At 53.7% G+C, this 12,594-nt stretch overlaps 1 protein-coding gene across 18 annotated transcripts in view; it reads right to left on the minus strand.

The window, feature by feature from the left end:
• Positions 1–12,594, minus strand: part of SNPH (syntaphilin) — a 41,319-nt gene that overhangs the window by 5,692 nt on the left and 23,033 nt on the right. For 2 of the 18 annotated variants that reach the window (XM_067012015.1, XM_067012025.1), the window contains exons 3-5: positions 7,162–7,258; positions 6,369–6,476; positions 1,854–2,003 (exon numbers count right to left, since the gene is read on the minus strand). In XM_067012015.1, the coding sequence (XP_066868116.1) occupies positions 1,854–2,003; positions 6,369–6,476; positions 7,162–7,211 (308 nt within the window). In that variant the 5' untranslated portion in view covers positions 7,212–7,258. The other 16 variants (XM_067012026.1, XM_059038353.2, XM_067012017.1 and 13 more) reach the window with 16 other exon arrangements.

Below are 12,594 nucleotides of genomic sequence, written 5' to 3' on the forward strand. Positions count from 1 at the left end.
GTGGGACAGCAGCAGGGACCTGGAGCTGCTCAAGAGCCACAATAACAGACATGCCCACAGGTGTGGGGATAATGTTCATTCCTCCTGCCTCGGGGTGGGGGGCTCACTCTAGGACAACCCTCCTCACTGACTCTGAGCCCTGGGAGGAAGAGTGAGTGTGAAAGGAGGGACTGGGCATGCTCAACTCAGCTGGGCCCCATTCCTCCTGGGAGCCAGCAGGACCCCAGAGCTATGGCTTCCCAGCCCTGTCTAGGTCTCAGGGGGCTGCAGGACGTTACATTTGAACTGGTTCTTATAGGATGAGTTTTCCAAGGAAGCAAGATGAGAGAAAGGGTATCTTAGAGGTGGGGACACAATATATGAAAGCACAGAGTGTAAAAGCAGAGCTCCTTCTTTGAGGAGGAAGTAGGCTACTGCAGGAATGAGAGGTATCAGACTGAATGTTCAGAGCTGGTGAGGAGGTTGACAATACAGCAAGTACAGAATGGCCACAGGTACTGCAAGAGTACTAGGCGGAAAGGCCGGGGAGCTGAGGTGCAGGCGTGTCCACTACAGGGCGTCCTGCCCAAACCACACAGGGCAGACTGTCTGCTCTGAGCCACAGGGTGGCCCTAGAAAGGAAGCAGGGAGATGGGCTGTCTGCTTCCTGAGGACATCAGTGTAAATGGCCAAGCAGATGCAGGGCATCAGTGAGAAGACAGTGGGAAATATAAATAGAAATCCTAGCTCTACAGACAAGGAGGTCCACAGAATGCCACCTCTACCCTCCCCAAGTTCAAAAGCACAACAGATACAAACTGGATCAGCTACCTGGCAGAGCTCTGGTGAAGAAAGACATGGTCACGCTTGCTGTATGCTCCAATTTACATGGAATATAATAGACAAATCCACAGAGGCAGAAAGATTAGTGGTTGCCAGGGATGGGGTGGCTGGGGAGAGATGGAGAGTGATTGTCACTGGGAACAGGGTTTCTTTCTGGACTGATGGAACTGTTCTAGAATTAGATACTGTCAATGGTTGCACCGTTCTGTGAATATACTAAAAATCACTGAATTGTTTACGTTAGATAGGTGAATTGTATGGTATGTGAATTATTATCTCAATAAAGCAGTTATATTAAAAAGAAAGAAAGAAAGAAAAGATGAAGGAAGGCGTGGCAGTGGTGGCCTCCCCGCCTGCCCTCCAGCAACCTGCATGGCACCCTGCCCAGCTCACGGTCGGCTGCGTATCCGAATTGACACAGTCTGGAGAAGACGGGTAGGTGATGAAGAGATCAGAGGGCAGCCCTGAAGCTTTGATCATGAAGATGAAGCCGCCAGCCTGGAAACGGGGAGGCCAGGAGGATCAGGTCTGGAGAATGAGCTCAGACGGGCCCACGGGGGCTCCTGGGAGACCCCTGGGCTGGGTGGGAGCTCAGAGGAAGGTTTCTCACGATCTTACATCATCTATAAGTGGATGAGGAGGAAGGCTTCTGGGGCCTGAACTGGTGGGTCACGAGCCCCTAGTGCCCCCCCGGGAGGAAGCAAAGGAGGGCTAAGGGGTTGTTTCTCCCCCACAGAGACAGGTCAGCCAGGAAGAATGCCCTGTGCCGCTCCGCCCCAGGTAGAAAGGAGCAGGGCATGAGAAGTGGCCAAAAGGGTATGCCAGGCTACAACTGGGACAGCACTGCCTGGGGTGGGAGGCCCGATAGACCCTCACAGGGGAAACTGCTCCCGGCCTGGCCCCAAGCAGCTACCTGATGCTTCAAGGAGCAGCTGAGGGGAGGGTAGGGACAGGTGAGGTTTTGCTGACAGAGGAGCCCCCAGCCACGCCTTCCTCCCAGAGATACTGCAGGGCCCTGGCCACCCGCTTACCGGTCCTGGAGCCGGTCCTGCGTGTCCTTCAGCCGGGCTTTCAGATGCCGGATGCATACCTCCTTCTGCTGCAGGGGGGTCAGGTACTGCTCCGGGGTGGGGGGCTTGATGCCATGGTTATCACTGCACAGCGTGTACTTCATGGCGCGCCTGCCGGGGACGCTTGTCAGCAGGGAGGGAGGAAGGGGCCTGGCGAGGCGCTGTGCCTCCAGGAGCTAGGGGCCCCGCCTACCCATCCTGGTCCCCTGGCCACTGGAGCGCTGCAGGCCAGGCCTCCCCCACGGGGCCCCTGTGGGCATGAGAACACCCAGCCCCTTTGGGAGGTGGGTTTTATTAAGGCTCTTTCGAGTGACGAGCACAGCGTCAGGGTGGGCAGCTCAGGGCTCCTCTAGCTCGGGCTGGGGAGACGCGTCACAGAGCGCGTGCACCACCCTGGCGCCACCCGGGGCGACGCCCCCTCCACCAACCCAGTCCCGGTGCCGTAGCCCAGAGCTCAGGTGTCCGCTCTCCCAACCCAGAGACCAAGGCTGAGGGTGGGAGAGGTCTCCCCCTCCGTGTAATTATCCTGGCGCCTGCATGGTGGGCAAGGATTTATCTGCTGTGTAAGTGCATGAGTGATTTCGTGTGAAAATCTAGTGACTGTATGGCAGCAACCATTTGAGCCGTTTCTGTGTTGTCATCATCACCACCGCCTCAGCATTCATCGTGTAGACAGTGTGTGCAAGACTGGTACTAAAGTGGCAGCCTGTCCTTACACTGGCATAAGGTGAGTGATAGTTGATATAAAATTAATAATGTGTTCGTTTTCTTAGTGTTCTACAACTTTGCTTTCAAAGAATCACATTACCCTACAGTATGCCTTTCTCTCCTAATTGGAGAAACTGCCTATCAGCCTATCATCACAGGTAAGAGGTTTTTAGAAAAATGTAACAATGTTTCTAATACCATATTTTGAATATGACTGTAATACTGTATGCCATACAAATTTTATAATGATTCATTCATTAGATAAGCTAGGCAACCATTGCTAGCTTCTCTGTTATCAATGCATGCACACTATACCTGTAAATAAATACGAATTTCTTTTTCACATGATCTTTTCATTTTTGATGTCTAGTCTTAGTAATACATGTAATAGCTACAGTGTTTTGTATCATGTAAGACAATATTGATGTACTGACAGATGATTCATTTTAAAAACAATATAAACTTTCAGTATCAATAAATACAGTATATTGCTGTAAATGTATTTTCTCTTCCTTATAATTTTCTTAACATTTTCTTTTCTCTGGTTTACTTTATTGTAAGAATACAGTAAGTCCCCTACATATGAACCTTCAAGTTGCAAACTTTCAAAGATGAACGTGTGTTCCCATGTCCAATCACGTAAGTTAGTTCACATGGCTGGTGTACTTTTCAAGGTACTGTACTGTAAGATTAAAAATGTTTTCTTTATTTTTTGTGTTTGTTTTTTATGTATTATTTGTGTGAAAAGTATTCTAAACCTATTACAGTACAGTACTATATAGCCGATTGTGTTATTTGGGCACCTAGGCTAACTTTGTGGGACTTACGAACAAATTGTACTTAACGAATGCGCTCTTGGAACAGAACTTGTTTGTGTGTAGGGGGCTTACTGTATAGTTTATAATACATATAACACACCAAATACATGTCAATCAACTAATTACATAATCAGGAAGGCTTCTGGTCAACAGTAGGATATTAGCAGTTACGTCTTGCGGGAGTAAAAAGTTATACGCAGATTTGCAACTGCACGAGGGGTCAGTACCCCAACCCCCTTGTTGGTCCAGGGTCAACTGCTCTAGGACACCAGCCCATGAACATGTTCACACAAACGCAGGCAGACCCTTTCCATCTGCATGTGCATGCTCTGGGGGCACACGTGAGCACACATGTGAACACTGGCTGTCTCTGGGCATTGCCCTGTTCACAGCTGTACCCTGCAGTGGCAGCAGGCTGGACGTGTACCGCTCCCGACAGCCACAAACACCCTAGCACAGGGTGGTGCAGACGCGTGTGTGTGTGTGCGTGTGCTTGTGCATGTGCGTGTGCGTGTGCGTGTGCGTGTGCGTGTGTGTGTGGTGAGCACGCCCTGGTTCCAGGGCCGAGGAGGAGGAATTCCCACCCGGTGGAGGAGGGAGGGCCGAGGCTTTCACCCAGGGAAGGGGAGCACCCCAGTGCCACCAGCAGACCACGGCTGGGCCACCTCAACTCACAGCTTCCTGCCGGCTGTTCTGTTGGGGAAGAAACCTCCTTGGATTTTGGCTTAAACACCTGGGCGTGTTCTCACACAATTTGGCAGAGGCCTTGCTGCCATCCAACTCTGTTCCTTTAGGGGACAGGGAGTCCCAGGTCTAGCAAGAGGCAATCACATTTTCTGGGTGTAGAAAAGACAGGCCCTGGTGGGGCCCATTTGCTGAAGGAGCCAAGTTAGAGGCAGTTTTAAAAGCTTTGGGGAAGCTGTCTAAGTTTACCGAGGAAAAAGTATTTGTAAATCGTAAACTGTTGAAGAGAAAGTGTAGACAGAAGTGGAGGGAAAGAGAAACGATTCTCTTCTACTCACTCAGCTCCTGGCCTCTAAGTTTAACTCAAGCCAAGTCACACACTGGCTTGTTTTCTGTGTGGCAAGGGGCAGAGGCGCGGTGTCGGGTGGGACCTTGGGGTCCCCTCTGATGGGATCTAAGAAATCTCCTTCCAAAAGAGAGGAAGCCAGCAAGGGCCCTGAGCCCCACGTGTTAGGGCAGTAGACATCCTGGTGCCCTGCAAAGGCTTTGGCGAGAGGGACCCAGAGCTGTGGTGAGAAAAAGAGGCCTTTTCCCTGTGCCGGGGTGGAGGAACCAGGATTACTTAAACTAGTAAGAGCTGAGGATTATAAAGGAAATAACTATTTAAACTTTTTTCCATATGCTTTCACGAGTTTTCCTTCTCAATATAGTATTTAACACTCATATATTTTTAGTCACTAGCTCTTTGTGGGAAAAAATATTTTTTAATATAGTATATATTTACATATATACTATACGTACCTGAGAAGAGAAGTATACTACAATTCATGTCCCTCAGCTATTCACACCTTGGAACACCTGGCTACTTATAGTGAGGCCAGAGCCGAGGCACTGCTCACCAGCAACTCTGATGGTGGCAAGGAGACCCTTGCATGGAAGCAGCTCTCAGCCTCAGGGTTGGGACTGCCCCCATGGGTTGCAGTTATGACATGTGTGGCAAAAATCTGTTACCAATAAAAAAGTATTAAAGTTGCCAATTATACACTTTTCAAAAGGTAAATTAATGCATCATCAATCTCACTCACACACCACCCACACCCCCATTCTGGGGGCAGTTACAGACAGGATGCTGGGGCATGGGTCCAGCATATGTGTGTCACCCATCATGCGTGTCATGGTGGAAAACTCAGAATTGCTGTCTCAGTGTGATCTGGTCACACAAATGACACTCACTCAAGACAAGCCTTCCCAGGAGGAGCTCTGGCCATGGGAGCTGCAGGCCAGAGTCTCCTGGCCTTCTCTTGCCTACGATTCTCAAGTTGAACCAAAGTCCTAATGAGAGCGGTTACGTGTTACGGGCCAGCAGATATCAACTCGCTGAAGCCTCCGGGTTGTAAGCTCCACTTTACAGATGAGGGAGTGGAGACTCGGATTGAATCACATCCTAAGCCCGTGCTCCCCCCTCGCACTCCTTGTATTTCAACGCAGGGAAGCAGGATGGGCGCCGCATCACAGCCGGCACATCCTGGTCTCTGAGGACCCACTGCTCTCCTTACCTGTCTGCCCAGCCCCATCCTGCCTTTCCTCTTTTCTGAGAGCCCAGAGCACATGCTGCACTTGTAACACACTTCACTTTCTAAACCAACTCCACTCTGCCACCCTCACAGTGTACCACCTAGAAGAGCAGGCTGGCGGACGCCATGAGTTGCCTCTCAATATCCCTTCTTGTCTTTTCTCCAACAGAACTCCCAGTTTGCTTGGGTGGCCCTACACTGGGAACCACTAACTCTCCCTGTAGCCAGTCATACCTGGCACCAGCCAGCACAGAATAGACAGAATTTCCTGGGGAATGTGTCCTGTCTCAAAAACACCAGTCTCTGGGGGTTCAGGGGCTTTGGCCTTTCTACCTTCTTCCTTTCTGGATGCTGACCTGATGCCTGGAGGTGTAGGAGCCAGCTGTACACCCAGGATGGTGGAGATGGGGTCCCTGATACTTTGGGGAGCTGCCCGCCTCTGGCCCCTTGTTCTGAAGGCATCACCCCCAGTTTGTCTCAGCTACTGACTTTGGTTACGTGCAGCTGGGTATGATCATACCCGTCTTACAGATGGGAACTGAGGCTCAGAGAGAAGTGACCCGCTCAAGGTCACACAGCCGGGAAGTGTGCTAGAGTTGGGGATGATTAGAACGCCCACCTCCCCCGACCCCCAGGGCACTCAAGGTCCCAGCCAGCTTGGCCAGGCCGGGTGGGAGGGAGTGGCTGGTTACCTGGGCGTGGGGCTGCTGTCACTTCCCTTGCAGGAGCCCGAGTTACTGCTGCTGCTGAGGGAAGAGGTGCCGTGGGCATCCCGCACGCTCACGGGGGGAGAGGTGCGCCTGGAGGCAGGAAGAAGAAGCAGGTGCTCGTTCTGGCTGGTGGGCAGCTGCGGACACTGGGCGAACACCGCCAGGCCGCTGCGGCCCAAAGGGCCCCCACTTCAGGGTCACCGCCGGGGAGAGAAGCGTGACGGGGGGATGCACAGACAGGGGTGACAGAACAGACAGTGCAAATCAAGGTGGAAAACCAGAAGGAGGCCGGTCCTCGGGACTCCCCAGAAGGCTGAGCAGGGCTGCGGGCCAAGGGTGGGGTCCCAGCTACTCCTACCAAGGGCCCTCAACTTCCAGGGTCCCCAAGCCCAGAGGGAAAGGTCCCTGCACGTATTGAAACAGAGGTGGAGAGGAATGGGGCAAGCAGGAGGAGGGACAGGAGTAGGGACACACAGGGAGGCCAGGGGAGCCTGGGTGGAAGGCTGCATGCCATCTCTGCAGTAACTGTGAAGATCAAACAACAATCCTGGTGATGGTAGGGACCCAATGGTTTAAGTCTTCAGAGAACTTTTATACCCACTGTGTCATGTGAGCCCATAAATAGTTCCTGAGGCCAGTGTCAGCAAGCCCATTTTAAAGATGGGAAAACTGGGGCAATGACTTGTTCAAAAACAAGCCGGTGGTGGACTGGAGACAGAGACCCTCCCTGCCCCCACCTTCAGAGGCCAAGGCTCCGGGCATTGGGGAGACTCACCTGCGGGATCCAGCAGAGGCCCGTCTACTGCCTGGCAGGGACATGGCCATGAGGCTGTGGGTCCGGGTGAGGGGCGGGATGGGCGGTGTCCCCGGGGCTGAGGAGAGAGGGTGGGTTGGGGGGGCCGCGGGGGTGGCTGGGCCCGGCCACGTCATCCTCTCGCTGGGGCCGCTGCCCGGCATGGCTTCTCCTCTCACCCTTCAGCAGGACACCCAGGACTGAGCGGGGGGCTGGCAGGCCAGGCTCTGGCCACAGCTCCCTCCACCAACAAATTTAGCAGGCTCTCACCCCACCACCCGACTTAAAATCATGATCATCAGAGCCTCAGGGCGGGCAGAAATCATCAGTCCAACCCTGTGTGTCCTCCGGATGAGTGAATGTGCCCCAGAGAGAACAAAGGCCTCGCCCAAGGTCACTGACACTGGGGCAGGGCCTTCTAATTGGCTTGGTCCAGGACTGAGTCCTCTACGCTATAAGCCAGGCCCCCGGACCCCTGACTCTCGGACCCCCACCCCCACGCTGGTCAATCCTCCCTCGGCGGGGGCTGCAGACTGCAGGACTCCTGGAGCAGGACCAGGAACCCCAGATTAGGCTGCGCTAGTCTTGATGTCACCTTCCCAGAGTGCCTGCTGGTGCGTGGCTCGGGGCTTCCCGTCTACAGGGGAGACAAGACAGACCAACACACCACACATGTGTAGAAAGACATATGGATACACGCGGATATGAAAAGGTACCACGTCCCCTGCATTCCAAGGCATGCCACACACGGCTCAGGGAACATGCTCAGGGGGCCCGCCCACAATTCAGGACGTGCAGCCCTCACCCGCCCACCCCCCACTGCCAACATGCTGCCCACAGGCACGCCCGCACCCATCCATGCAAATGCTCATGCTCGTTTTGGGATGCACCAGGAACTCAGGGCACAGGCTCAAAGCAAATGAGGAAGGAGACAGATGGGAGAGGAAGACTCCTCCCTGCTCCCAGGGGCTGTCTCTGTAGGCTGGACCCCAGTAGGAAGTGACCATGCCTGCAGAGATCCATCCTTGGCCCTCTTGACAAATCAGTAGAGAGACTCAGAGCTGGCCTCCTGCCCAGGAATCCCAAGGCCCCTTTCCTGGGTAGAGGTTTGGGCTCCAAGGGCAGCCAGCCCTACAGAAGTTTAAGGAGGAGAGAGGCCCCATCCTGGGCTGGTGTTGGCTGCTGTGGAAGGAGGCCTGCACTGGGCATTAGCCCAGAGCTCCTGGAGTCCGAGGTGGAGAGGCCTGGGCTCTTTGCAGCCAACATGCTAGTGCTGTGCCAGCTCCAGAGACCCTAGTCCCCTCCTTCCATGCTGAGAGCAAGAACTAAGGACAGTTGCCTGGGTAACAGGAGACTCAGCCAAGGACACAGTGCGCTGGACCTTCCCCCATGCTGGGAGAGAAGCAGTGGCCAAGCCCTGCTCCACACCAGACCCCATGCCAACCACATTACGTACATTATGCCATCGACTCCTCCCAACAACCCTATGAGGAAGTGCTGTGATTAGTCCCTTTACAGATGAGGAACCCGAGAGGGAATGGACTGCCCAAGTCCCAGCCCCAGTGTGGCAGGGCCAACACCTGAACCAGGCCAACACCAGATGCTGAGGGGCTGGGTCTCAAACCCCAGAGCCCCTGCCCAGGGCACCACCCCTTCCCACGTCAGGGCCTCTGGGGATCCCGGTCACCCCGGCCAGCGGCGGGGCTGCGTCCTGAGTGGACAACGGCGCTACTCAGGTGGCCTGTTTCCTGGCTGTGACACAGACGTGGCGTGTTCCCTGGAGGGCTCGGACATTGCCAGCATTGTCTGCCCAGAGGTGTCAGGTGCCAGGCACAAGAGCCGCCGACACCCCACCTGTCACCTGAGCTGCTCGCCCCAGCTCGGCGATCCCACCCATCATGCCCCAGCCGCCCAGGCGGGGCCCACTGGAGCTGCAGGGCCGGCTTCTGGAGGAGGAACAGAACCGTGAGACAGGGGCTGAGGGGACAACAGTGCTACTCCACACTTGCCGGGGAGGCCACCAATGGCTCACCACCTCCTGGGCACAGGAGGGCCTCAACTAGGAGCAGCTTGGGAGGGGCTGACAGTCCTCGCTCGTGGGTGGACGAGGGCTTCAAGGATCACCTGTCACTGATTGAACACTTCTGCGGCCAGGTGACCATGTTGAGTGCTTTTACATGCCTTGGCCCATTACTTCAAATAAAAATCCTTCAAGGCAGGATTTTTTTATCACATTTGGGTCCAAGATCACACAGCTGCACGTCCAACAGACCCTGGTTTCTAGCCCCAGTCAGCCTGGCTTCACTGGCCATCCTCCCATCACCACTTCTGGCTTTTGGGAGGATGCTGTGCTTTTAGGACTTCTCAGCAGAGGCAGGACTCAGAGCTGAGGCAGGGTCTTGCTCTTCCAAGCCAGCTCTGGTGAGCATTGCTAAGGAGCTCAGAAAGCCCGGGTGGAGCTCTAGGCCCAGGTGCCGGGAGGCAGGCACGATGCCTGCTCTGCCTTGGAGCTGCGTGCAGCCTTGGTACAATGAGGGCTTTGTTGTCACTGTCCCTGCTCCTACCTTGCTTGGCGCCCCCACGCCTCCCTCCTCTCTGGTCAGGGGGCTGGGGGTGGGGAGGGGATGGCATTTGTACCTGGATGGAGCCGACAGTCTCCTGGGAGGCCAAAGCCAGCCATTCATCTGGGACAGAGGTGGAAGTGGCATTTCCCCTGCTGGGACGGGACCTTGCAGGCTGGGGTCCCTCTGGGAGGGCAGAAGACACCCAGGCCCAAAGGGAGTTGCCTCCCCAGGATCTAGCCCAGAAGTGTCAGTGAGCACCCTGGGCTCTCTCAGGTCCTCCCTCCCCTCTGGGCCCCAGAGAGGAGGCAGATTGCCATGGCATTTGTCTCCATGCCACCTGCTTGGCCTGGAGTCCCGCAGGCCTGTCCCCAGGTAGCCGCTTGGAATGGAAGGTAGAAAGGAAACCCCTAGCCGTGGGGAGCTGGGCTGACAGTTGCTTATCACCTCCACCCCAGGTTAAGCCCGGCCCCATTTCCCCATCCTGCCCACACCATGGCGACCCTGCTGCATCTACCCCTTTGATTAATGCCTTACACACCGAACAGCGGGGGTTCAGGAGATATAGCAGGATCCAGGGAACAGGAGATGGAAGGAGTCAGAAAAAAAGTCAAAGATATCTGGGCTCAAATCCCAGCTCTGTCACCCTCCAGCTGCATGCAGTGGGCGAGTCACACCACTTCTCTGAGCCTTAGCTTCCTCGTCTGTAAGTGGGGCTGTAACAGAACGCACCTCATGTGGTTACTGTGAGAATAACACAGGATCATAGGCATGCACGGGGCTTAGCTCAGTGCACACCACACAATAAACACTCAAAAATGGGAACTCCCAGGATTTGGGCACTAGATAATTGCAGTGCAATGTGAGCTTCAAAACAGAAAGACTCAAGGCATAATAGTGGCTTCAGGAGGGTCGGGGAAAGCGTCTCTGAAAGGAAATTTACACTGGGTCTTAAAGGGTGAATAAGAGGTCACCAGGCAGAGAAAGTGAATGGGAAGGATGGAGAAGTGTGGGCAAAAGCCGTGAGTAATTCCATAGCATGGCTGCTCAGGAAACTAGGGGGCCTAGTGGAGGCAGAGGCACAGTGGGCCTGAGGCTGTAGAGGAAGGTGGGGCCAGGCCACACCGAGCCACAACAGCCAGGATCTTGTCCTGTGAGCAACAGGGAGCCATGGAAGTGCCTTAAAAGGGGGATGGACACAATCAGACTTGCGTTTTAGAAAGCCCCTGAGTAGGAGGCCTTTGTGCACTATAGCTGGAAAGGGACAAGAATAGAGGTAGAGAGACCAGTTAGGAGGTTATCAAGAAATTAGCAGGGCCTGGTTCAGGGCAGCAGCAGGGAGCAATGGAGAAAAGGGCCTGGAGCCTTCTCACAGTTCATCAGAGGACCTTGATTAAGTAAAAATTAGGGCAAAACTCTTGATCCTGGCATTCAAGGCCCTCTTGTCTATACCCTTTCCAACCCGCTCTCAGCTGCTTGCTGACCCCAGAGGAAAGCCCTGTTCGTTGCTCCCACATCTTTGCAAAGGCTGTTTGCCCAGCCGACAGCACCTGCCCTGGCCTCATGCACACATCACACTTTCTGTAAGGCTCTGCCCTACAGGACTTTCCTCCTGGGACTTCACCCATCACTTACTCTCTTGACCACTTAGCGTGCCATACCTTAGGCTGAAACTCAAGGAACACTCCCCTCTGGGGAATTCCATAAAAATAAACACAATCAACACACAACCGTTAGAAACGCAATGAGTTAAACAGGCACATTTGATAGACCAAGGGGTTGGATTAGATGGTCTCAAAGACACCTCTGGATCCAACATTCTCTGATTCTAGGGCTGTAAATGAAATAGAGTTCTAATTGATGCTTTCTTCTCTTTCAATTACTAGGACTCCTGGATTTCAGTTTCTACATCTGTAAAACTAGGAAGCTGCATTCTTCAAAGAGACACTATGGCATTTTGCTCAATCAGCAAGTCATGGGGGAGAAACCAGGCACTTAAGTTAACCTAATATTCTAGCTAAGTGAAAGTCCCTGTATGCACTATAAATTATCTTCTTTTTTTCAAAGAATTAGCCATCAATAAGAGAAGAAAGCTATCCTAAAATCCAAAGGAACAGAACAATCTGTGTCTGATGACTCAAGCCTCTCACAATTGTGGAAAGCAGAGCAATGCAACCAATAGAACAGAACCTGGGAGGAATCTTCTCTCTGCCAAGACAACACTAGAATGCAGAACATTCCACCCGTCAAACAGCAAAACGCCTGGTGCTCCTAGAATGCTAATGCAGAGGGAAGCGGGAGATGGAAGATGGGCCTGGGAGTGTTCCAGCCTACCTCTCTGGACCTCAGAGGATTAGTGCTATGAGGGCTACTCATGGCTGAGGAGTTCGGTAAACCTTCCATTGGCTTCATGACCTCATCAGCCACTATGCTTCTCTGCACTATCAGCAAAACCAGGACCTTTCTTCCTAGACTTGGGAAGGGAGGCAGTGGTGGCATTTCTCCAGTTTGCTTCCTGTTTCCTACACAAACTGTCCTCAGAGCCGGAACCATAGATGGAGCCACTGGACTCCTTCTCACTGTGGCAACCCCAGTACAGCGCAGGGCAGACCCACAGCTTGGCCAAATGTTGCGAGGGCTCCCAAGGCAACCAGGATGGGCGTGAGGGCTGAGGCGTCTGCTATGCAGGTAGTCTCTGGTGGATCAGATTCCAGAGCCTGGAGGGCACCAAGAGCCAGTGGTCTTCAAACCGCCTAGAGAACTTGCCTCTGGGATTATGAGGGGGTGGGCTCAGATCTCCTTCCCCATTTCACCTCAAGAGACTCTTCTTGTACCTGTTCTACATATGGAAGGT

The sequence above is a fragment of the Kogia breviceps genome, chromosome 14 (genome assembly GCF_026419965.1).
Source record: "Kogia breviceps isolate mKogBre1 chromosome 14, mKogBre1 haplotype 1, whole genome shotgun sequence".
NCBI classification, from domain to species: domain Eukaryota; kingdom Metazoa; phylum Chordata; class Mammalia; order Artiodactyla; family Physeteridae; genus Kogia; species Kogia breviceps.